This window comes from Anabrus simplex, chromosome X, assembly GCF_040414725.1.
Source record: "Anabrus simplex isolate iqAnaSimp1 chromosome X, ASM4041472v1, whole genome shotgun sequence".
Lineage (NCBI taxonomy): Eukaryota > Metazoa > Arthropoda > Insecta > Orthoptera > Tettigoniidae > Anabrus > Anabrus simplex.
Genome location: NC_090279.1, coordinates 190,081,054 through 190,108,424, shown reverse-complemented (window position 1 = coordinate 190,108,424; position 27,371 = coordinate 190,081,054). Strand labels below are relative to the sequence as shown.

Genomic DNA, 27,371 nt, shown 5'->3' with positions numbered 1-27,371 from the left:
GGTTGCCCAAAGACAAAGAGTACCTTCACAACAATAATGGATGTGGATACAATAGATAATGTGTTCGTAAGTGTAAGCGAACAGTATAGACACAAGTAAATATTTTAATGATTTCAAGATTTATATATCTCTTGTTTTGTTGATGACTATTGTTCAAATGTATCAAGTCCAAGGATTGTGTGTGATGTTTTGGCACCGCTGAAGAAGAGAGCAGTAGCTCTCGAAACAGTCAATTAGAATGTTCAAACATAAAAAAAACATGATTACGTGTTTTTTCTAACTCAGCCATGATAAACACTCTTATACATTTTCACTCTTGTTTTTATGTTTGAACATTCTGATTGACTGACTGGTAACAATGATATCCTAATGATTTTAATTATTTCACTACCAGCTCTGTATTGTACTTTCTGTTCTTATCCTCTTTCTCAACTCGATTGTGTTTTTTTCTCTTGTAACATTCTATGTTTTTTCACACTAGTTTTAAGCCTATTTTCATTTTCTAAATATAAATGTTGATTCTTAGGGTGCCATATATGTTAAGGACACTAGGTTCATGGCCCTGACCTAACTTTAGGCTAAGATTTATTTTCGGCTGATTATGCTTACGACTGTTAAGCGAAACATGTCCCATCTTACAATGCATGTTGTAATGTTTATTTGCTAAATATAAACAAAGATAAGTATTAGAAAGATGGTGTTAACTATTATTCTTGTTTTAATGTTCATATCTGATGTCCAATACGGTCTACAATGAGATGTATTACTTGTAATTCCCGACCTTGCCGGGAATCTAACCCAGGACCCCTGTGGCCAAAGGCCAGCACGCTAACCATTTAGCCATGGAGCTGGACCACAAAACAGTGAACACACCACACAACATCCAGACTCAAAACCAAAGGAATTAACCACACACTTAAAATCTCTCTCCGACCAGGAATAGAACCTGGGGTCCTTCGAACCGAAGAACCCTACGCTGACCATTCAGCTAAGGAGCTGGACATTTATTCACCTTATGTGAAATTTATAAGCCCTATTTGTATAAGTTATACTTACACATGGTTTGGAATTTATCCATTTCAATGAAAAGAATTCTCTGCTGACGTAGCACGTATGGCACTCCACGTTCATCAAATTTAGGAGCCATGAAAATACGAACAGTCCCCATTCTCTGCTGACCGGTATTCTCCACCTATGGACAATAGAGGAAAATTAATCAAATGTTTCAGGGTTTGAGAACAAGTCTTGATGGAAGAAACAAAGAGGATATAAACTGTGTAACAGATAGGAAGAGTACAAGAAGAAAGTAATCTGGCTGAGTTAGTTACCTGAAATTTGTTTTATTCTATTACAAATTACTTTTTCAACAAGTAATCAGTAAAGTTACATTTTTTTTTTTAAACATAATGTGGGCAAGTCAATTTTGCTGTAATTGTCTAACTGTTAATAAACTTAACCATGATAGGTTAATATTGTGTTTGGTCCATATTGACTAGTCTGAATGTATAATGTAACTATTTAAAATAGTTTATTTGAATACGCCTTGATCAATACACTCATTAAATGAAAGAGGAACTATTTATTAAACCAAGCATGTTTCGAGAAATCTCAAGCATTCCCTTTCTCAGTGGTCAGATCAAAGAACAAAACATCACACAATCTTTTGTTTTACAATTTAAAGAAGACAACATACCAAATAGTAAAAAGAAATATTATAAAAATGATCAATACATAAAATTTTTGTTGAACTGAATGAGAGTACTATATAAATTTAGGATCTTCAAGTTTTTCTTCTTTTCTTCTTTTTGCTCCTTAAATGATCATATGCTAGTCTGTACAGTGGGTTATCTTCTGCACTTCATTTAAATTTGATTCAAAATTATTTTTTTCTGTAAGGTAAATTTCTAAATTTTCCAGAACATTCATTAATTTTCCCTTTTTGACTGAATGTAATAATTTCATGTCATTGGAAATGTCTGTAAATTTATGATTCATTTCAATCATATGTTCTCCCATTGCTGAATATCTTTTCTGTTTAACCGCATTAACATGTTCTTTGTACCTTATAGCCAAACTTCTACCGGACGGTCCTATGTATCCTTGTTTACATGTTTGGCATGTTAATTTGTAAATTCCTGATTTATTAAATATACATCTATTCTCTATCTTTTCTGAATTGAAAATTATCTTATTAGTATTATCATCCATTTTATGTGACATTGATGTTCTTTTTCCTGAAAATTTTGGCCAGTTGATAAGAATTATTATAATATTTCTTTTTACTCTTTGGTATGGTGTATTAGGACAATACTTCTTTAAACTGTAAAACAAAAGATTGTGTGATAATGTTTTGTTCTTTGATCTGACCACTGAGGAAGGGAATGGTTGAGGTTTCCTGAAACATGTTTGGTTTAATAAATAGTTTTTCTTTCATTTAATGAGTGTATTGATCAAGGCAGATTCAAATAAACTATTTTAAATAGTTACGTTATACATTAATTGTCTAAGTCGGCTTTATGGTGTTGTGTGCTCACCAGTCACTACACGGCACCGTTGTCTACGTCTGTGGTAGGTTTCAGCGTTATCAGATCAGTACAGCTAGTGCTGGCTGCACCATTCTCTGTTTGAACCAGAGAAGAACAACGCTCTGATGGCGTACCAGGAGGTGAAATTCATAGAAGACTTTCAGCACAATACGGGGACAATGTTTTGCCACAGTGGATTGAACAGTCCAAAAGAGGTAGCATGAGCATGAAGGATGAGGAAAGAACTCGGCATCCATCTGCGCAGCTGTAATCGATGCTAATATTGAACGAGTGTGTGATGTCATCCTGATTAACAGACTAGTGACTTGACTTGGCAAACCATATGCACATTAACCATGACTCTGCATAGTGAAATCATGCATAACAGGCTTAACTTTCATAAAGTCTGTTTGAGATGCGTTCCTAAACAACTCGAAGAGGAGAAGCTCTATCTTGTGAGAATCTGTCAGCACCTACTGGACCGTCATGCTGAAACATTTCGGAAACTGATCACTGGAAATAAAACACGGGTTCACCACTTCGAACCAGAGAGCAAACGTCACAGCATGGAATTTAAGCATCCGCTGTGGTAAAACATGGTCCCCGTATTGTGCCGAAAGTCTTCTATGAATTTCCGCTCCTGGTACACCCTCGGACCACAAAAAAACGGATTACGGAACACTGTTCTTCCTTGGTGCAAACAGAGTGGTGCAGCCATCCTCACATCGCAACAGCACGAGCTGTACAGATCTGACAACACAAACCTGCCGCAGACAAAGACAACGGTGTCATCTAGCAGCTGGTAAGCACAACTCCAGAGAGCCAACCTAAAGACAATTACAGCAAAATTGCAGATACTTACTGACTTGCCCCCGTACAAAGTTTGCAAGGAAAAGGTATTTCTTCATTTTGTGAAGGTGTTTTTTTTTTTTTGAACTTAGTGATGTTAAGTGGCCAACATCATTAGGCGTGACTAAACACTATACATTGGAACTTCCAAAAGATAGTTTTATAATTTTAATTTTAGATAATGACTTGGTGTTTCAAATAATTTGGCATTTACTCTGCAAATTAGTTTACTAATGTTTTCTTAAGATTGTCATCGCTAAGCCTCGGCATCTTTGGGGAAAAGCACATACTTTCTTTTACTGATAAGGTGACCTACAGGGGCACGTGAAGGAATTAGCCAACTTCGCTCCTAGGAGAGCCTATATGTTAGTCTTCCTCTTAAGTGTCTCCAGCCTAAAGTTTGCAACATTTTTGTAATCAGTACTCCTTTGTCAGAAATCAACCACAACAAATCCTGGTGCATTCCTTTGGAACTTTTCCAGTTCTTGTAGTATCAAGAATTCCTGGTGTGGTTCCCATACAGTAACTGGGGTCTTACCAAAGACTAACACCCTTCTTTACATCCATAATACAACCCCTAAATACTCTCATTGCCGGCCTCGTGGTGTAGGGGTAGCGTACCTGCCTCTTACTCGGAGGACCCGGGATAGATTCCCCACCAGGTCAGGGATTTTTACCTGAACATGAGGGCTGGTTTGAGGTCCACTCAGCCCACATGATTAGAATTGAGGAGCTATCCGACGGTGAGATAGCGGCCTCGGTCTAAAAAGCCAAGAATAATGGCTGAGAGGATTCGTCGTGCTGATCATACGACACCTTGTAATCTGCAGGCCTTCAGGCTCTGCAGCAGTCGCTTAGTAGGCCAAGGCCATTCAAGGGCTGTAGTACCATGGGGTTGGTTGGAAATACTCTCGTAACCATGTGAAGATCATTCCTTACATTAACACCTAGATACAAGGGCACATCAGAAGTAAGTTACACTAGCTCGCCACAAGAGCATGCTGTGTGTTGTGACCACAGCCAATGCGGGGCAAGTTAAGGCAACTGCTGAGTTGGCTCAATGGCGTGTCAACGGGCTGTTCACTCCAAATTGGAGATGCATGCAACGATCAGATTTCTAAGAGCTACATGGCTCAACTGCATGGACATTCATTAAGAAATCTCTGCTGTATATAGTGAGCGTGCTATTTCTCTCCCAGGTATTGTAAAGGGGTATAAGCAGTTTAATGCCAGACTCGCGGATCTTACGGACGAATATCGCGAAGGCAGGCTCGCAACGTCCAGTACCGTTGCAAATGTTGACCGTGTGGATGGGATCATTAGACAGAATCTGTGCATAATACTGCAGCAAATTTCCAGCACGCTGAACAATTTGTATGGCAGTGTGTTCTTAATTGTTCACCAGCACCTTTGATTTTCTAAACTGTGCCAAAGATGGGTCCCTCGTCTGCTCACCGCTGTTCACGAGGGACAACGTTCTGGATCGTCTCCGGCATTTTTGCAGTGGTATTCTGTGGAGGGCAACGAGTTTCTGTGACGAATCACCACATGGGATGAAATGCGAGTCCACCACTTCACCCCCAAAGCAAAGATAACGTCGATGGAATGGGTGCACAGCACGTCACCACAAAAGAAGGCCAAGGTCCAACCTTCAGCAGGAAAGGTACCCGTGATGACTGTTCGTACATGGAGGGTGTGGTGCAAATGGAATTTATGCCGAAAGTCACGACAATCAACTCTGCTTCATATGGTCAAATGTTGAACCAGTTGCATAAGGCAATTAAAGAAAAGCGTTGGGGAAAATTGAGCGCCGGTGTGATTTTGTTGCACGATAACGCAACACCTAACACGGCCCACCAAACGTCCGAATTGTTGCAGCGATTCAAGTGGGAGTTATAGCAACATCCTCCATACAATCCAGACTTAGCGCCATGCGATTATCTTGTGTTTGGCAAGCTTAAAAAGGATCTCTAGACTATTCCGAAACGATGGGGTGAAAGCAGCTGGAGATTTCTAGGCATCTGGAATTCAAAAGTTGGTTCACTGTTCCGAGAAATGTTTACTTACATTGTATGTTGTTATAGCAGTGTTGCCTATGTGTAAGTGGTTTCATTAATGGCCATAACTTGAAGGTGTAACTAACCTTTCCATTTGCCCTCATACATACAGTGTTCCCATGAGGTACTATCACCCATCAATGCAGTAATTAAGAACGAGTGGACTCCTCTTTGTGAAATTTACAACCTGAATTTTCATCCCGTTTACCTTCATACAATTGTCCTCTGTCCATCTCGTAATATTGTCTAGGCTCACTGCAGTTCCTCAGCATTCTGCAACTCGTTTACTACTCTATACAACATATCATCTGCAAATGGCCTTAACTGCGATTCCCGTTCTTTATTCATATCATTTAGGACATAAAAAATTTTCCAGTCTGTCAAACACATAAAATTTCAATAAAAATTATAACACTATAAACATACCTGTAAGAAACACACTATTATACAAAGAATAACATGTTTCATTCTACAAGAACATCCTCAGATTGTATGAAATCACTTAAATCATGCATAAATATGTACAGTATTATTTATGTTGCATAAACTTGTCAATGAGAGTTGGGTGATAATATGAACAAGTATTAACAAGCGATGATTTTGTAAGTAGTCATCCAACACCGTATTAACATAATGAAAAAAAAAAAATTCTGTACCCATCTGGATTGCCGAAGCTTAAGTCCATTGTCAGCAAACACTATTTCATGACTGTGGTCAAGGAAAAGTTAGTGGAAGATTTTGGGCAAAGCGTGTTCTGCAGAGGGGGGAAAGGGATGCAGGGGAGGGGCTACTGGAATGTTGTGAATCCTTCCTATTGAATAGGAGAGAGCAGGTCAGTACTTTGTTATAATCTAGCATACTTTGCCAAGAAGAGAGCACCCACCACTACTTCCCCAACGCCTCTCCCCAGAACAACATGCTTTGCCCAAAATTTTCACTAGCTTTGCCTTGACCAATCGTGAAATAGTGTTTGGTGACAATGGACTGAGCTTCGGCGATCCAGATAACATTTCTTCATTATGTTAAAACTGTTGGTTAAGTTCTTATTTAAAAAAATCATTATTTGTTAATACTTGTTCATATTATTACCTAATTCTCTATTATTGACGAGTTTACACAACATAAACAATACTGTACATATTGAGACAATATTAAATAATGTGAGCCTCCCTTTATAACCATTTTGAACTGGCCTTTGCGCCCTAGAATATCTGTGTCAATTGACTGCTCGACTAACAGTTTTAAGCTAATGTAGGGCACGCGCCGTTTCTCCTAGCTCTGTTTGGTTGCGCATAACTGCGCATGCGCCGGCCTATTTCCAGGCAGACTTGCCTCCTCCTCGCTTGCCGACGCGAGACTCAGTTCGCTTCAGTCAGCCATGATGTGCGCTTGTGTGTTTGAGAGCTACGCCATGGAGAGGTGGATTTCCAGAAAACCCCCGTGATACCTCCATTAACGGGGATTTTCCCCGGGTGAACTAGTTGGAGACCTCCTGCCATTTCTTCTGATCATATTTTTGGATTTATTTTTCGTCTGGATACTTCCCAACGAGGTCTGGATGCCGGTCGTGTGACTATTCTTCGTCAACAATGGTCTGGTTTAAATTCCTCTCATTTCTTCATCACCAAAGGTATGTACCAGTGTTTGAATCATTTTAAACGTCGTCCAGAAGAGGATTTTGATATTTTCGAAGATTTCAGGAATAATAATAATAATAATAATAATTATTATTATTTGGACTTCGTCGTTAAATTAATACCTATTTGCGTGTGTGGTATCGAAAATCTGAAAAACAGTTTCAGCAACTAATCACAGTAATGTGGAGGGTTCACAGTGAACTGAATTGGGATTTTTAGATTAAAAATTTAACTGAGCTCCTTTTGGCACTTTAAATTGTAACCTTCTTTGTGAACCAAGGTACAGTCTCCAAGGTAGCGAGCTTTCCTTCTTCGGCTTTCTGTTTGCTTTCCTGTGTTTTGTTTTCTAATTCGTTTGGTATGTTTTCTTCTCCCCTCCCCCTTCTGGGGTTTTGGGTGAATTAAAATATTTTTTCTCTAGCCTGTTTTCCTCCTCGTTTTTTGGAGGCGTTGTTTTTGTTTGGTGGTTACCTTGGCAACGGTTCTGTGTGGGTATTGTTGTCTGGTTTTTATGTTGTCTGGCGTATGGAGCCTGTGTGCATCTTGAAGCATATATTTCTGAGTTGAGCGTATCGTTCTCTGTTTTAAAGTTAATTTATTTATTTTTCGACCACCCTTTAAAATTGTGTTTCTATTTTCTTGCACCGGGTGGTATGGATTTTTACGTAAAATTCTGTTTGTCTTGGAAACTGTCCTTGGTGGAAACTGAACGTTTTCAAATTTGGTAATTATGAGAAGCGACCGCGTTGAAGATCCATTTTATTGAAAACTTGTTAACTGAGTTTTTATTAATTAACTATCCGTGATCGATCACAATTAATTTCAAGGTAGTATTTATGTAAGAAAGTCTATTGGTTTTCCGTTGTTTTCTGATCACATTTTATTAGGTACGGAGGTCATCCTTTTTCCTTTCTTTGTTGTTTTCATAAAGTTCTCAATTTATTATCTGTTAAAGAGTATTTATTTTCCATTAATTGTTAATTAGTAATGAATTAATTTTCTTTTAAAACATACCTGGGTATACTCTGATTTATTTTATTTATTGTTAATTACCTTTTCCACTTTTCAATTTTACGTTGACTTTCTTTACATTTTGGCTTTACGTCTTAAAATAAACATAGGTTTTATCAACTTAATGACTTGGTTTGTTACCTACTATTTGCCCTTCCATTAAATTTCTTCAACTTAATTGAAGTGTTGGTTTTCATTCGCCACGTTCGGTGGAGCACTGCCACCGATTTTCTTGTGCATTTACTTCCACGGCCTTAAGTCGTCTTCCTCCGCTGCTTCCGGTAAGTCATTTCTATGGTATCTTGTTTTTTTTATTGTGCTTGAACATTGTTGTTGCTCTTCTTGTGCCCATCATCCTCCCTCGTGTTCGCTATATCTCCCATTTTGGGGCGGACACGCTAGCAACCTTCTCACCAGGGTCTCTATCTATCTCTCTCTCTCTCTCCCTCTCTCTCTTCCTCTCTCTTCTACTCTCACCCTGGTGGGTAAGGTTATTCACCTCATCATCCCTAGGTCGTACCGGGGTCCTAGAGGGTGGTGAGCGTTGAGAATATTTACGCATGATTGAAGTGATTTGATATAATCTGAGGATGTGCTTGTAGAACAAAAGATGTCATTCTTTGTGTAATAGTGTTTTTTTTACAGGTATGCTTATAGTGTAATAATTTGTAATGAAATTTTGTTAGACAAAGTTTTTCTGTCCTATTTGACTAAGTTGACACTGGAATGTATGGCTTCCTTCATAAAACATTTGTATATATAAGAAAACTAAGGTACAATAGTACTGCCTTGCAGGACACCCCCCCAGCGGGACTTCATTAAGATAAGTTCCTTATTTTATATTTCTAGGGTTTTGGACAGAAATAAATATTTTTTTCAAATATTGCGTAACTTGATAGAATGCGATTGTGATCTTTTAAGAACAAAATATGTCATTCTTTGATTAATAGTGTATTCTTATTCCCAGTTTAAACTTGCTACTGTGCTGAACATGATTAATCTCTAACATGATACTGATCTTAAATTAACAACTTAGTAATTTTGCAGTGCTGAATATGTCTTACGTGGTAATAATACTCACCTGAATGCGGTACATAAATGGAGCATGCTGAAGATGGGTGATTCGAGCAAACAGAGGACCTCGTGGGGCGATATCTAACCCGCGGGAAAGCTCAACATCGCTTTGCTCCCAGAAAGTGTTGAACTCGTTCATGCGGCCTCCGTTCGATAGCACCTCTACTCCTCTGACATTGACACCTTCGAAACCAAGCTGAAAACCACAATATTATGCATCATTTTTGTATTGTCCCCTGTTTGAACTTTGTTGAGAAAACACACACACACACAAGAAGATACGACAGATCAGTGTGGGAAAAGGGAGCAACAGGTAAGAGAGAACTAGGACGAACATTAACACAAAACTAATGTGCCAGTAGGAAGGTGCAGCATTTTAAAACTCTTTGCATACAAAAAGTCTATCACTTAACGTGCACTTTGAAATTTTCATCATTCGTCTATCGATCAGTCGAACAATGATCAGCATTTAGGTCATCACCCAGGTGGCAGATTCTGTATCAATTTTTTACTTCTTATTTATTTATAATTGTTACCTACCTTTTTCTTAAATGCTTTCAACAAACTCTTAAGTTTAGTGTAAAAAAAAAAGAAAAAGAAAAAAAAAAGCTAAATGCTTTCACCTATTCAATACTGTTTCTTGAAACTTGAAACATCTACATATTTGTTTAAACTAGTTTCAGTCTTAGCAGAGACCATCTTCAGTCGAAATCAAAATTAAGGTAAGACATAAATATACACAAAATGAAGCAAGCATGAAATTCAATGTAAGACAAGTAAAGATTTGAAAAACACTCATCACAAACATGTCCTGTGCAAGCTCTCAGCTTTCCTCCAATTTGAAGACTGCACCTTACTGAAGACCAGGTGAGGCTGAGGGATGTAGAATGCTGGGTGATTGCTGAAAGGAAAGGAGGTGGTTTACAGTACTCTTCTTTTTATTGAAAATAAGAATTAATAGGTCAAATAAAGGGTTTGCTTCTTCAGATATTTCATTAAGGTTGAAAGTGGGATTAAAGAATTGGTCCAGGTGGCTGAAACAATTCTCAAAGAGATTAAGATTTTTAGATCATCAATATTAGTGATTTTTTTTTTTTTTTTCCCATGTTGGAAACAAATTAACATCTCAACTCTTTCCCATCAACGTCATTCTGTTCACACTTGTTTCAGCTGAGCTGAGTTCTAGAGGATTAAAGTGCTGGTATTTTAGTACTTCACCTGGTCTTCTGTGAGGTGCAGTCTTCAAATTGGAGGAAAGCTGAGAGCTTGCACAGGACATGCTTTTGTAATGAGGAATTTTTTTTATATTTTTTTTAATTGCTAGTTGCTTTACGTCGCACTGATACAGATAGGTCTTATGGCGACGATGGGATAGGAAAGAGCTAGGAATGGGAAGGAAGCGGCCATGGTTTCAATTAAGATACAGCCCCAGCATTTGCCTGGTGTGAAAATGGGAAACCACGGAATACCATTTTCAGGGCTGCCGACAGTGGGGTTCGAACCCACTATCTCCCAAATACTGGATACTGCCTGCACTTAAGCGACTGCAGCTATTGAGCTCAGTAATGAGTTTTTCAAATCTTTGCTTGTCTTACATTGAATTTCATGCTTGCTTCATTTTATCTATATGTCTTACCTTAATTTCGATTTCGACTGAAGATGGTCTCTGCTAAGACCGAAACTAGTTTCAACAAATATATGCAACATTTCTAAGGTTACAACAAACAGTATTTAACAGGTGGAAACTTTTAGCATTTGTTTTACACTATATTGCTCTTCAATACAGATTAATATGAAATTTATTACCTATGAACTTGGAAAGTTATTAAACATTTCCCTTGATAATTTAGTCCGAACCATTACTCCTCATCCTATAAATGAGTATTTGCCCCAATATGTCCTCTTGAATTTGGAGACACCAAGGTGCCAGTATTTAGTCCCGCAGGAGTTTTTACATGCCAATAAATCTACCGGCATGAGGCAGACATATTTGAGCACCTTTAAATACCACTGGAGCGAGTCAGGATCGAACGTGCCAAGATAGGGTCAGAAAGCCAGTGTCTCAACCATCTAAGCCACTGGGCCTGGGCAAAAAATATTAAATTGAACCCGACAATGGCTCTTGTAGCATATTCATTACCGCTCCCACTCTTAATAGTTCATTTACATTTGTAATGCATGAGAATTGCAACAAGTATGAAGACTGAGTTAGGACAAAAACTGGTTCGTTGCAGAAATAGGACTTTAACAAGGAAGTGTACTATCCCCTCTACTCTTCCTCACAAGAGTGAACAACAACAAAAAATGGAAAACAAAGACAAGGCTTTACTCTTTGCAGATGACATCTAATATGAGGAGAGGATGAAATGGAAGTACAAGAAAAAAGTGACTGAATGGAATCACGAGATAGAGGAATATGGAGTGAAAATAGGTATGGAAAACAGTAAGACATGATGGGAAGTAATAGAGAAGGAAGAGGGAGTACTTAAGAACATGGAAGACCATTAGAAGTTATGAAAAGCTTCAAATATTTGGGGTGTGTACTTTCAGAAGCTGGGAAAATAAATGAAGAAATTGGAAACAGAATCCAACCAATGTGCGAGAGGTATAATGTGGAACCAGGATGTCTCAAGAATGCAGGAAAATTCTGTACTCTGTGTATAATTGACATATGCAGAGGACACATGGAAAACCACCAAACATGATTAAAGCAGAATGCAAGCAGTTGAGATTAGAAATGGGATTTCCTAAACAGGAAGACAAAGAAAGACCTCTGAACAGAAACGTAGGCAACTATGACATCATAGATCTTCAATACTGGACACCTAAGGATCTTATCCTTTAACCCCACCCTATCCAAGGGTGCAGACCACATCACATTGAAACTTAAAAGTTTCAAAATACTACAAACAGAAATACAGTTAAAGAAACATCATTGAAATTGCACTCAAGGCCTAGTAAACATTGAAAAGCTATAATCTTTCATTGGTACCGGGCCAACCCAGCACCACTAAGAATTGTGGCCGACGCCAGTCAACTCCTCCGAGACATCATTCGCATCCTGTAATTGACTGTTTAATCTCTTAGTTCCACAGGACCCTCCAAAGAGGAGTAAATAGACCAGGCCCCATGAAATGCTATAGTCATGGGGTCATACCGCAGTATAACTAACGAATGAAGTGTTGATGCAATGTTTAAATAAACTGTACTATTTGCCATAATAAGTGTGGCCGTACTTTGTGATAATTATTATGCTGCTGCTGCTTGTTTAAAAGTGTCTAACATCTAGGTCATCAACCCCTAATGGTATGAGATTGAATGAAATGATATGATTAAAATTTTAAAATGTATCCACTGACGAATTCTAAACAAATGATGAAAAATTATTATGAAATTAAAATTTTTTTTTTTTTGCTAGTTGCTTTACGTCGCACCGACACAGATAGGTATTAAAATAATTAGTGGATCTAGCTTGCAATGCCTTATTTTCTGATACAATGATAGAAAATATAGACTACAATGGAATAAGGCATTGCCTTGAAGTATAGTGATATACATCATTCAACTTAGAAGTTAAAATAACACATTAAAATAAACTAAAATAGAGTCAATGGAATAAAAGCGTAAATGATAAAACAGGCCGCTAACTCTCATAAAACAGATGATTAGGTCTACTGACTGACTGTCATCTCTTAGGATAAGGGAGATTGTACTAAAGTTTTAAACAGCACAGATCGGCCAGGTCCACGCACTCCGTAAGAATGTGTACCACGGTAAGATGACCGCCGCAAGTACACACCGGGGGGGGGCTTCACACTTCAGTAAGTAAGAGTGCATTGCAATGCCATGACCAATTCGAAGATGACAATATCTCTGCTTTACTCCGAGAGGCCCAAAGGGAAGTCTTCTGTACCTTCGTAGTTCCTTTTATCGCTCTCAGCTTATTTGGGAGAGGTGTGGCCTGCCACTCCATCTCCTGATGGGACACAAGTCTCAGCCAAGAACGAACATACTTTCTGGATCAAATTCATATGATATGGTCATTAAATGAATCCATTCCTTGTTTAGCTAAGCAACAAGGAATTATATTCATCATAACATGTCCAGTGCATATATAGTAGTATATAAGCCAAGAGGGGGGGGGGGGGATTTTCGAAGTCACAAGTGTACCGCACAGTTCCGAATGCATAAAAGAGACATCTACGGGTTAAGATTTCAACTGCATGCATTTATACCAAGCATTTTATCACTGCAAGTATCCGGCTCCATGGCTGAATGGATACCGTGCTGGCCTTTGGTCACAGGGGTCCCAGGTTCAATTCCTGGCAGGGTAGGGAATTTTAACCATAATTTGTTAATTCCACTGTCACAGGGGCTGGGTAAATGCATCGTCTTCATTTCATCTTCAACGACACGCAGGTCGCCCACGGGAGTCAAATCAGAAGACCAGCATCTGGTGAGCTGAACTTGTCCTCTGACACTCCCGGCATTATAAGCCATACACCATTTTATTTTTCATCACTGCAACTTGAGCTTTTCAAATACTTCATATGCTGTACCAACTCCAAGCAAGCTCAGATCATGTGATGTCATTGGGTTAAGAAACATGAAAATAGAAAACTTATGTGCTGTAAGTTTTGAACCAGTTCAAAAAGGTGAAAGCAAACCTACCTCTTGCACAGTGTAGCGAGGTTGAGTGGCTTTGTAGTCCTGGAACATGTCGTCAATGAACTTGTGAAAGCGGTAGAAGGCTGGATCTCTCATTGCTGTGGCAAGATCGCCCATCACGCCAAAAGTTTCCTACAAAAGAAAGGAAAACATTTTTAAAAAGTCAAGTATTGCTCACTCAAAATAAGGCTGCACTTGGGTGAGGTAGCACCGAGTGTTTATTGAAATGGGTAATCAGTCGACCGAGTATAGTTTATGCACGAGTTTCACATTACTGACAGGACAAGACTAGTTTTAGAGAAGAACATGCTAGTACACGCTGTAATGTACACTCTGGATGTACACTTGTTTTATCGATCATAGAAAATCTTTCAACCATGTGAAACGTTGCATATCCTACATGATACTGGCCTGGAGGATAGACACATCTGAATTGCCAATCTATATAGGAATCAGACTGCATCAGTCAAGGTTTGTAACACTAACATCTGTGCTGTTGAAATAAAGGTGTGAGGCAAGGCTGTGTTCTATGTTCACTCTTCAATGTCTACTCTGAAAGGGTGTTTTCTTGGTGGTGTTCTGTTAGGGTTCAGGTCTCTGCACTATGAAGCAAGAGAAAAACATAAGATTGAAATAAATGGAGATTAAAATATTAAAAGCCCCTGTTAGAGAGGAATTTATTCATTTTCTTTTTCTTTTTTTTTTTTTCTTTTTTTTTTTTTGCTAGTAGCTTTACGTCGCACCGAGACAGATAGGTCTTACGGCGACGATGGGACAAGAAAGGGCTAGGAGTGCGAAGAAAGCGGCCGTGCTGATTTAGAACAATGCAATAATAATAACAATAACAACAATAACAATAACAACAATAACAATAACAACAATAACAATAATTAATGCACTGAACTCAACTTTCAAAAGAAAATGAAAATATTTTTCCAAGTGGTTTAACATTGCATGAACAAATACACAGCAGAAAAATTGAGAACTCTAAGTGGATAAATAGAACCCTAAGAAAACTTAGGTGAACACCAAAGTAGAAACAAGGTTGTCTTTGCATAAGAAGCAAGAGATCTTGAAGTTATAACAGTATAAGACAACAGTGTGTAAAAATGTGCAGTTTGTCCATTATAGTTCCCTCTGCCCATATTTTTTTCCATCATGTGCTTGTCCTTGAGCCAGTGAAGTGTGGTGAGGTTGGGGGGTTAGCATTTGATTTTAAAAAAATTAAAAGTGCATAGCATTTTACCCCTGGATATTAACTTTCCTAAATAAAATAAAATCAGACCATAAAGATAAAATAACTTTGCCAAAACTGTGGAAACTGGTAGTGTATCTGCTTTCCAAAGCCTTTATTTCAAGATTCCCCCCCCCCCCCCCCCAAGGATCTCAAAAGTTTGTTTCATGGAGAAACAACAGTTTTCTGCCATTACATTGTGAAACACATGTTTTATACAGTTACCATTACCAACATATGTAAAACATTATTAATAACACCAGATTCCACAAGCTGCCCACATTTCTGCTTGCCTGCACTAGGCATGCCTCAATGGGAGAATGGATAGAAATAGGATACCCAGGAACATGCAAGAGATGGGAGTGGATGGAGGAGACGAAGAGACAGACAGCTGAAAGGAGCAGTGAAGGAAACTTGAGGACTGGAGCTAAGTGGAGTATACTGAAGATTATGGACAGGCTTATATGTTTTATTTTAGACCTCACCAGTGGCTGGAAGCTGTGCAAGATGATTATCATCATCACCATCACCATCATCATCATCACCACCACCACCATCATCATTATTATTATTAGCATGTTCATTTTGTTTTGAAAAACAAAAATGATTATGCTTGTTTAAAGGAGCCTAACATCTAGGTCATCGGTACCTCATGGTACAAAATGTACTGACCATTTAAAAGTTCAAAATATCCACTGACCAGAATAAAAAACTAAGAATGAATGGATGGATATGAATTTAAATCAATCAATGGGGATCCGACCCAGAAACTATCAAACAATAGTATTACTGACCGAGGGGAGACTAAAACACAATCCTGAATTGAGAATGCTTGTTGTCTAAAAGGGTCCAAAATCTAGGTTAACAGCCTCACATAATGGTACTTATCGCTAGTAAAGTAGAACCTGGCATTTGTGACATTGCGGTTCTAATCAAAAGTAGCGTAGACTCGTGGTGTCCCACACTACTCACAAGTACTGCACGTTGCACAGATAATGCAGACCTATGGTATTTCTCATATAATGGCACCACTTATAGGCAATGCAAACCTATGGTGTTCCTCATCTAGGTGTACTAATTGCAAACACCAGTATTCCCGTGGTTTTCTTAACATAGTGGGTACTAATCGCAGGCAATGCCCAGACCCATGGTGTTCCCCGCATAATTGTACTAATCACAAGTAGTTTCATGATTCTAATACAATCATCCCTTGGTCACCCCTTTTAGTCGCCTTGTACGACAGGCAGGGGATACCATGGGTGTATTCTTCGTCTGCGTCCCCCACCCACAGGGGGTAAAAATTAGAAGAAAAAGGACAAACTTGTCAACAAAATGTTTATTGAACATTTGAGTTGTTATTTTGTATATGAATGATTCCAGATGACTACTTTATTATTACCATTATCATCGTGTCCTTTATCAAGAAAAGGATCTTTAGTCTCTTGAAATTCAGCACAGGACACTTCATTAAAATGTGCGTTTATATTGAGCAAGGCCTGATGTCTAGTTGCTTAGCTCCGTTTAGTTCACCTGACGACATATGGAACAGTGGCAGCACTTGTCAAGGACGCTGAGTGAGAGGAGAAGCTCAACTAGGCACGCATGTTTTTCACTTTATGTGTGTTAGTTTTAAGTGGTCAATAGTGTAAAATAAACATGCATTTTCATCCAGTGATATTTAAATTATTTAGTGAGCTACCAGAAAGGCGTTTTAGATCAAATGCAACACCTGAAATGTTTGAACTTTTGTTCTGTTTTTATCATTTAACCATAGAGCATAGAAGAAAAAAATCTTTTTCCTTTGCAGCATTTGACCCAGGAATTGCCACACTAAACCCTTTCACACAATATCAGATCAGTCCCAGTCTTATGTCAACCAATTTGCATAATGTATATATTCTATCATTTCCTTGCTACTTTGTGATAAAACCACTTTTATTTCAACATGTTGAAACTGATGCATAGATTTTACAAACTTCCCATTGTAATTTTTCATGCAACCATTGCTGCATTTACAGCTACCAGAAGAACAAACCAGATGGTGTTCAAAGTGAGAACAAATGGATGTATAACAGATAAATTTTCCATACAAATGGTACCAATCGCTGAAAATTGTGATGGTAAAAGAAAGACTACAGACCAAACAGTTCTACGTGTCCTGGAAATTCCACTTATAATATACCTACATTTGGACAACAAACAACATGCAGATTACAAACCAAAACATTGTGTTGTGTAAATACATTAGCAAAGCATTCCCAGAAACTTTCGGGACATACTGCCCAGAAACAGCAGTGTCATGAGAAAAACTGGTTGGACACCAGAACAAACTGGTGTCTAGGAACTTATTGAGGGTTTAAAAAAATCTATCAGTTTGCTTTCATACCAGATCATGGGGTATTTGACTAGTCAGGTAGAGAAGACTTACCAAATGCCTGTGGTCAGGATCGTGGACAATAGAAATGGCAAAATGACCCAGATTATGAAGATTCCCGTACAGGTTCGTATTGATGGACAGAGAGCTGGACTCTATTATGTTACCAAGAATATCAATACCGTTAGGTCCGGACAGATCCACATTTTCACCTCGAGTCTGAAAAAGAGAAGCATTAACACATTCCAAGTTAAGTGTCATTCATAGTTAGATAACAGCAGTGGTTTGAAAACAATACAATGTTTTCCACTTTGCCTGAAAATCATACTCTTCTTTTATGATCAATTCAGCATTAAAGAGAAAACCATAACAAAATGCAGATTCATAGTGTTATTCAGCCAAAATATCAGTTCATGGACCGTTAAAGATACTTGTATTTTCACTTTCAGTTGTGTTGACAAGGGGTTCATAACCAGACTTACTACTGCAGGGTGTCAATACCTGCCAAAATAACTGCCAACTTTGGTTTTTTAAACAAAATAACATTTTCTGCACAGTGTCTTAAACTTCCCAGCATTACAAAAAAGCAGTGTTTATTTTGAACATCTTGTAAGTACTTCTTGACAAAATGGAATGTATTCTAACATCCTTCATTTGCCAGCTGTGGGCCACCCTGTTCAACCAATTCAGTCAGAAATAAATATACAGTATACATCATAAATTGTATATTTATATTTCTTATAATTGCACTTCAGTATGGAACAAAAATGAAATTTATAGCTTATAATTACAATTCAGTCAGAACATTGACAGCTTGGTATTCACTCTACTGTGGCATAAACACACTAACATATTATTTAACATCTAACAACTGAGCGACATGTGGCAGGGAAAATGATGGTGGGAAGACCAAGAACTCACTGGACAGACATCACAAAGATGGGCATTGCAGATCGGGGAAGGACAATGGAGGACGTCTAACAACAGAACGTATCTGAATAAGACAGAATGGAAGAGGCTCACCAACAATACCCGGGAAACTAACTGTAAAGTGAGGATGATTATTTTGTTTAGACTGATTTTTTCACAGTCTGTAATTTAGGACATGGACTTTTGCCATGTGAAGAAAAGGCAAAATTCTTCAAGTTTCACAGAGAACTTTGCTCCACATCACTGTTCACAAGGAACGCTTCTCCAATAATGAACGTTTGAATTTACGAATGATTTACCGTTGGTCTACAGTATGTGATGCTCTCATTCATCAGCAGATGGCTCACTGTAAGTTAACATTACAAGTGGTAGCTGCAAACACTCCAATTAACTGTTACAATGTATGTGTCAGATGAATCTGGGATTAATATGGTAGAAGAAATAGAAATAAGAATAATAAAATGAAGTGCTACACAAAATTCAGGATAGAACATAGTTAAAGAAAGGAAAGAAAGAGTGTAGGACAAAAAATAGAAGATAATGAGAGAGTCAATCAGGAGGACAAAGCATAACAGGTGTATACACGTTATGAAGGTATGACAACTAACATAGTCTGGAATGAACCATATGGTGATGATACATTTATGAATTTGGAAAACACCGGAATAAAATAATAGTGAAAGGACAGAAAAAAAAACTACCTACATAAATCCTTAATGTCTGACAACTACACATTACTTGATAGCCAATGTCCCTGTTGAAACTGTTAGGAGTTTGACATATTTCCACAGCTTTCTGTAAGATCAAGGGCCTCATACACGTGCAGACTTCTGGAATACTTACCTGCACAGACTTGCCTCCGGGAGGTAAGGCAGAAGTATGTGTTTGCCCACACACACTCAGACTAAACAATTATTTACCGAGGAAGTTGAATACGACACGCTCAGCTGCTTTCTGTTTAAGATTATGCGCTTCGAATGGATGAAAAATTTATACGGATTGACAATTAGGTAGTCAGTATAGAAGAAGAGTTTTTACTTGGACATAATATTGCGCTCTGCACGAAAAACCCACGCAAATTAAGACTGGAGTTTCATATTCGTAGGTTACCACGTTTACATTTTCTGCCGCAACTCAGAGCACTTTCATCGCAAAAGTCTCCGGCTGAATTCAAGCAGCAGCAGAATATCGGAGATTTGCCTGCAGACTTTTTTTTGGTAGACTTAACGGCCATACACAAAGAGACTTGCCTGAAGAAACTGGTTTGTGCAGACTTACCTCTGACTTAGTCTGTGCGTGTATAAGGCCCTTTAGACTTTTAGGTTTAGTGTGGGTAAGAGCTCTAACATCTTTGAACACGTCATGCCCCATTGATAGGGTACACTCAGCTATTGCCGACTTATCTGGCTAGTTGTGACTGATATTTCATTGGTGTTCGTTGATACAAGTACCAATGGACCAGTATGTATACCTTGTATACCTGGCCATAATTTTAGTACCAAGAACAGTTTATCTTGTGCTTGCGGAGGATCTTGGCAATTTGGTCTGTAGTATTGTGAATGTAAGGCAGGTAGGCAGTTCCCTTCTCTCTTTTCTGTGAGCTCTGCTTAGTCATCCTTCTGTGGTGCGGGACTATGAATCTACATCGTAACTATCACTCTTCAAGATGACAGTATGTCCATCTCCTCCTGGCTATTTGATGGCTCACAAATTCATGTCACCCTCGTGGTGAGCATTATGAGAATGTCCCATTTGTGCTGGATGGAGATACTGATTTGTGTGGGTAGGATTATGAAAGGCTATGTTAAAAATCTGTCCGGTTTCCTTCTTACTAGAATATCCAGACACCACCTCCATAGTGAATTTAATTGAAGGATGCTACTGATTCAGTTTGTTTAGAAATAGATTAGTTTCTCAGGACCTTCTGCCCAGACCACAAATATACTATCAACGTATATGAAATGAAATGTTTGTATCATTCCAGCCCTATCAAAAAAAAATTACCTGGCATTATTTGAAGTAAATTGTAATGTTATGGATTACTTGAAAAAGTAATTTGTAATTTTAACAGAAAATGTCTTGCAGGTAACAATCGGCCCAATTACCTTCCTCTTGTAATTTTCTCATCACTGGCTAAGACCCATAAGCATGGTTTCTAAAAATGAAACTTCCAGCATTATTATGGCAAGTATATTTAAAGTCTTTAGCAAGTCAAATCCACTTACAAAATCCATTTACAAAAGTGTGCAGAAAGTTCAAGGACAGTCCCTTTGGCTCCTATCATTTTAACAGTCACAGTCATTGCATGGTCCTGTTCTCAAAAGACAACCGTTAAGCACACAGGCCTGCTTCTCTGCAAAAGAACTTTCCTAACAATTACCAGTTGATGAATTCAGATAGTTTTGTTGGTAATTCTTGTGTTAATGTTTTAACCCTAGAACACCAACCCTATTTCGCCACACATTATTACTAACCCTTCGTGAATTTGACTACTACAATTTATAATTGTTATATTTTCTATTAAACCGCTTATATTTGGCAAGATTTTGGTTATTTAGAGTTCCTATAGTGTCAAACTTAACATGAATCAAAATACGCGGATATTAAATAATTTTATGTGATTACTTATTAAATATAGAAAACTTGACGCACAAAAAATATTAAATGAACACAGTTTATAAGAAATGAATTTTATAACACAACATATTCAAATAAACCCTTAAAATTATGAATGTGGGTTATTTACATCGCAAAGAAACCAAAACTACCAAGAAAATAAAGTAAGTATAAATGTAAAAAAGGCATGAAGAAACATACTTACAAGTTCACACTATCACTAACAGTTCGTCGATATGACGACACCAGCCCAATTATTTACAAGAATGAGCCAAGATATCAACAATCGCATATGCCAGTCTACAACTGCTCGAAAAAAATCAGCTACACAAAATAGCGGCACGCACGCATGTGCGGAAGGCAATAAACTAAACCGTTCTACTACCTACCGTCGTAAAATTTACGAAGGGTTAGGTTCTAGGGTTAAATTACACTAATTTTTTTAAATATCTGTAGCTCCCCCTTTTCAGTTTTAACTTTAATTTACAACTTGGTTTCTCCAGTCTGCTGAAACTAATCTTGAAAAAGTACATTTATAAACTACCTGAAAAGAAAAACATATGGTTACAGAATTATACCTGAAAAAACTTGACGTGCTTTCAAGAATGAAAGAGATTCTATTTTAATTTTTTTCTTTTTCAGGTATAATTCTGTTATCTTGCATTTTCTTTTTCACACAGTTCATTTTTATTTAGTTTATTTATTCAAAATTAGTTTTGGCAGATTGAAGCAGCTAGCAGTTATAAACTACAATATTCTACAAAATATTTAACTTACATTTCGTGCACGATTCTCGTGAATAGCCTCGTAGATCCTGTCGCGCCAGCGTTCAAGGTCTTGGATAGTGAACACCAGCTCCTGTTCGGCTCGATTGACATCCTGGAAAAATTCAATACAGCACTGTGAATACTGAATACAAAAAATTATAAATTCTAGGATATTTAATCAACGAAGGTCTATCAAATATAAACAGGATTTTTGTTCCTGAACAAAAACGGTTGGTAGGACTAGCCCCGTGCTTCTGCTATGCTTAGACGAGACTGTTAGGAGAGGGCAGAGTGTGCTGTTAGATATTTCCTACCGTTTCGTCAGTAACGCTCACGATGTCTGAGTAAGAGGTGCACCCCTTCACTGCACAACGCATAATTGCAAAATTTCTTGCTCGTGAAGGAGTTACAGCGGTGGAAATTGGCCAGAGATTGAGTGGACTGTTCCGTGATCAAATGCTGTCAAGGACGCATGAGTAAGGAGTGGCAGAGGAAAGGGGAGGCAGCATCAGTGAAAGCCAAGACTTTACTGTAAGCTGGCAAGGTCCTTGCAACCGGTTTTTTTTTCCTTTTTTTTTTTTTTTCTTTTCTTCGGCGAGGCATTTTGCCAATCGATTTTCTGCATGAGTGACGCACAATCAATGCTGCTTACTACTGTGAACTGCTGAACAAGGCGAGGGTTGCATATCGCCGCAAAAGAGACCAACCGATTCGACAATCAATGCATTGCCCTATGCTGCAGCTCTGTCTCCAAGCTACAGGAAATGCACTGGACTACACTTTATCATCTCCCCTTACAGCCCGGACTTATTGCCCTGTGATTTCCATTTGTTCGGACTGCTTAAAGAAGCTCTAGGAGGGCAACGATTTGAAGCCGACTATAGAGTGAAAGACTGCACAACTGGCTGGTAACAAGACCCTGTTCTCTTTATGATGAGGGCCTCTTTCATCAGGCAGCAGTTCTTCAGTAAGGTAATGGCCGCTTAACATCTTATTTCTCGCTAGCTCAGCAGTTTAACCCGCGGGAAAGGTCCAAAACTTTAATATGTAACCTACCTTTCTGTAATGTAAATTTCTGCCAGCTTATGTAAATATCTAATTGTAAATCGGGGATAGAGAGTGCTTTACCCTCTCGAGCTCCCCTTCATTTTGGTTTGAGGTGACTACGTTTTGGTAACCGATTTTCTTCTCTTCCTTAATGTATTAAATAATTCTTATACAAGTCACCTCCATAGGTTGGGATTAGCCCCAGTTTCATCGGCCTTGTGCCTGTTAGGTTTTATGAAGCTACATAGAAGAGTGCAAGTATCCGCCTCCTTTCTTTTGTTTGGGACATTTATTTAACGGTTATTTCTTTTACTCGAAGGCCCTGTAGGTTGGGTACGAGATACCCCTGTTTCAATTTGTATGCTGGGCCATGGAAGGCCAGAAAGTGTAAGAAATTTTGATGTTGCCTTGACTAGGCTTGGAAAACAGAGCGGGTCTGCTCTTTTCTAGTATTGTAAAAGTGCCTCTAGGAGGCTTGACTTTGTAATTCACGGAGCTAGTGCTCCATGTATGAAGGGGTTTTCTGCCCTTGAAAGTATTGTGCTTGGTATATTCGAGCTAGGAGCTCAAGGGAATTGTAAAGCGAGGGGTGTAAGGCCCAGAATTGTTCTGAATCTTGGCTTTTCCTGGTCTTGTATCTGATTGTTGGTTATTTGTTGACTTCTTGTTATTTGTTAAATTTTGAAATTCTATGTGAAAATAGTTAAGTTTTGTCATTTTCGAAAATATAACCTTTAATGAAATTTTAATTCATATCTCGGCTTTGTAGTTAGACCCATTCACCCCGGCACCTTTCACCTCGGCTGATCCATCAAACCACGGTAACACAATGTATTAAAAAAAATTTGTTCTACCTAAATTTTATTGCTAAACTTTTGTTTTGTTTTATTTTTAATTAAAATGTTTGGGTTTTGGCTGCCAAATTTTTACTAATGGTCATAAATGAACCGAGTAAGGCTTTATTCGTATAGGCAATCATCTTAGTAAAAAAAATAACGAAAATTTCAAACTTCTACCTATAATAACAGCTGAACTGCGAGTGATCAAATAAAAGCTTGCAAAAAACGGAAACTGCCCTTGGTGCTCAGCAATAGGAAAACCGCAATAGCACGCGGTGCTCAAAGGGTTAAAGAACTGTTTACAAAGACATTTTGATACACAAACACATTAAAACCATCTTAACAAATGTTGCTGCTTTTACAGCCCGAACTTAATTGCGACTGCAAGTATGAAAGTGGGCCTGCCATTATAATAAAATTCCCCAACTCTTGTTACTTTAACAATCACCTTGAACAACATTATTTGAACTGCAGTAAGCAAGAGAGCCTGCCATTATAATGAAAACTCCCCAACCCGCACTTTACATGAGAAACTAACAATGGTGACATCCCTGTGGTGTTTCTCTGGTAACGCTAAGAACAATGCAATGTAATAAAATCTTACTTCCAACCTGAATACTATTATATCTAGAATTCTGTATACAATGTAGAATTTAATAGTGAAGCACAGCTACACAAGCTAGTTTTATTTATATACATGAGCAGTTAAAAGTAAATTTTACAACAAGTAAGAAAGTTAACCTGTACATTCCATCCTCTGAGGACAGAACAAACCCACTATTATGAACCACAAGACTCAAATGACAGTACCAGAGCAGATGGCATGAACAGTTTAGTACGACAATATCACTTTCTCTCACGAAAGTGTGAGTTTGAACTTACCCTCAGTTTAGTGTTTTCAAAACGTGGAGGCCACACTCTGCTGGCCACGAGACTGTCCAACTTGGGGAAATATCCCTCCTCTAGAACATCCCTGAAGTTATTGAATGGCTTCACTCGTCCCAGTCTGTTGCACAGTCTTTCAAAATCATACCTGAAACATAACATTCATATATCTATATTTCCACTTTCTTTCTGTATGTGTATTAAACCAATTGAGTTCCTTTTCTCCAATGTTTATCCTGTATTTCTCACCTTTTACCACCATTATAACAATGTTCCTTTCCATATTTCATTGTGTAACTTTTCTCCTTGATCTCCCAATCAGTCAACTATCATTCATCTGCATTTAAACCCCAATGATATTTGCATTCAACTACTTTTACAGTTTTGGGAGATGCCAAGGTGCCGGAATTTAGTCCTGCAGGAGTTCTTTTACGTGCCACTAAATCTACAGACATGAGGCTGTAATATTTGAACACCTTCAAATACCACCAGACTGGATCGAACCTGCCAAGTCAGGGTCAGAAGGCCAGTGCCTCAACCGTCAGCCATTCAGCATGGCAAATTTAATTCCCATTCACAATGCAAATGTAACTTAAACTTAAAATTACCGTTAACTTAGAAGTTCTAGCCTTGTTAAGTGATGAACCATTCACAATGCGCCGATGTAAACCGAGTCTAAAATTTAAGGGATTGAAAACTCCAAGCTCTTGCAGTTAATTTTGCATTAATTTTAAGAACTAGCCAATCAGAGCAGATGTAAACATTTTATTTTGTGATCAATTCTTCTTTTTATCAAACACTTCACATTTTCTTTCAAAACAATCCTGGTTCGTAAGTATGATGAAAGTAAAAAAGAATTACAAAGATGCTGTCTCAAAAGAGAATATGTAGAAATAAATACTATACGCTGTAGCGATGAAATCTGACAGTAAATGGCAGGAGGCAAGCTCGCAGCACTGCTGACCGGGCAAGTGACAATCCCTGCCACAGATATAACTGTGTCCCTGTATATTTCTTAACTTTGAGAGATTATTTTAACAAAAACATCTCTGAGTGTGTTAGGTAGGCACAAAGGATGTCTGCAAAGGAGACCTTACACCTTTTATTAGAAATGGGGACACTTATCTAAAGATTTCAGGTTTTATCTGCATGTGCAAAACTAACTGATGAAGGTCATTTCTTGTAGATTACCGAAATCACCCTGAGATAACCTTTATTTCAAGGGATTAACCCACTTTCTGCACCCTTGTTTACGTTGTCTTTTCAGGTACATACAATAGAACCTCTATAATTCAAAGCCTTAATTCAAAATCCTGCATAATTCGAAGAAGCTGTCATTCCCGGAGATGAGAGGTAGGGTTTGATGATGACTTGTTTAAAGGGGCCTAACTTCTAAGGTCATTGGCCCGAGGTAGGGTTTTGCATGTTATTTAAATTGTTTAATTTAAAATACGTATAATTTGTAATTCGAAGAATGTCTGTCCCATTACCGAAAATCAGACTTCATTATAGTATTTTACAGAGTAATTTAAATTCAAAATTTATCCACATCATGACGGAACGCACCTTCCGGAACGTGCTGGGGTAGCATTCTATACTTTCACTCGCTTTGCTAGGTTCAAGTAAAATCTTAATTCTTTTGTATTCAGCATTTTAAGAAACACCACAATTTCACGTAGCAGGGAGTGTGCGGAGAAGCACAATCTCTGAACATTGACGATGCAGACAGTAGGGGAAAAAATCATTGCTCATAAATTCATACGCACTGAACAATATTGTCAATCTCGATGAAGCGGCATTTTTTTTTTCTTTTCTTCTTCATGCCGAGCCTAAGAAGTGCCAGCCACAAAATCTTACAAGGGTAGGGATCAATGTACACTGAAGAGAGAGACTTCCTTCCCTCGCCATAGGAAAGTTCGATAAGCCACAATGTTTCAAGGGCGTCTGGCACTTTCCATGCGAGTACAAGGCCTCTAAAAAATGCAAACAGCATATTAATAAAGAATTTAAAAAAAGCATTTGCACAGCGGAGCCAGCATAATTTGCCCTCGTCTTTGAATCTTGTTTTTGTCTTTCATTGTGTGAGGTTATATTTGGCAGCGATTTATCCATGTGCATTATTTGAATAATGTAAACACACCTTGTTGGAAACATTTTGGAAATAGCTTTTTCCATGGTATTTGAAAGGTTTAATTAAACTGAATCTAGGTTAATTGCATGCAGTAACAGGTATTCAAATATTTTGTGATGCAACAAGGGTTGGCATTTCTGAATTAAGAGTTGGAGATTAATTCAAAACCAGATTTTTGCATTCCAACAACTTTGAATTAATGAGGTTTTACTGTAGACAGCTCCCATGAACGAAGCAAGAGATGTTTGAAGTAAGATGAATTCTGCTACCACATTTGAATCCATTGAGGTATTAAAATATAAAACTGCAAGATAGCCTAATAACATGACAGTGTTTTGATTGGCTGCTGTATACTCTTTACGCTCATGTTACGTTCATCCATTGTGGATACCACAAATTTTACATTAATTGTTTACCTCATTTTCTCTTAAATGATTTCAAATAACTTTGAAATGTATTGAACATTACCCTTAATAATGAATTCTAATCCTCATTTCCTCTTCCTATAAATAAAATATTTGCCCCGATTTGGCCACTTTTAATTCAAACTCTTTTCTACCCTACTAAGCTCCATTCAAGCTTCCATATTAAAAGGTGAAAATCTCCTAAGAAAAAGATTGACTTGCAGTCTCTCCCTCTTCTCACAGCAACCATAATGTTTCTCCAATTACGTGTACCCGCTGCAATATTCCTGGCTTTCTATATAGCGCATGACTATTTGCAAGTT

At 38.0% G+C, this 27,371-nt stretch overlaps 1 protein-coding gene across 1 annotated transcript in view; it reads right to left on the bottom strand.

The window, feature by feature from the left end:
- Positions 1 to 27,371, bottom strand: part of LOC136886201 (phenoloxidase 2) — a 98,481-nt gene that overhangs the window by 9,244 nt on the left and 61,866 nt on the right. The window contains exons 6-11 of the mRNA XM_067158934.2: positions 24,511 to 24,661; positions 21,753 to 21,854; positions 17,484 to 17,648; positions 13,825 to 13,953; positions 9,161 to 9,349; positions 1,057 to 1,192 (exon numbers count right to left, since the gene is read on the bottom strand). Coding sequence (XP_067015035.2) covers positions 1,057 to 1,192; positions 9,161 to 9,349; positions 13,825 to 13,953; positions 17,484 to 17,648; positions 21,753 to 21,854; positions 24,511 to 24,661 — 872 coding nt within the window. The remainder of the gene's footprint in view (positions 1 to 1,056; positions 1,193 to 9,160; positions 9,350 to 13,824; positions 13,954 to 17,483; positions 17,649 to 21,752; positions 21,855 to 24,510; positions 24,662 to 27,371) is intronic.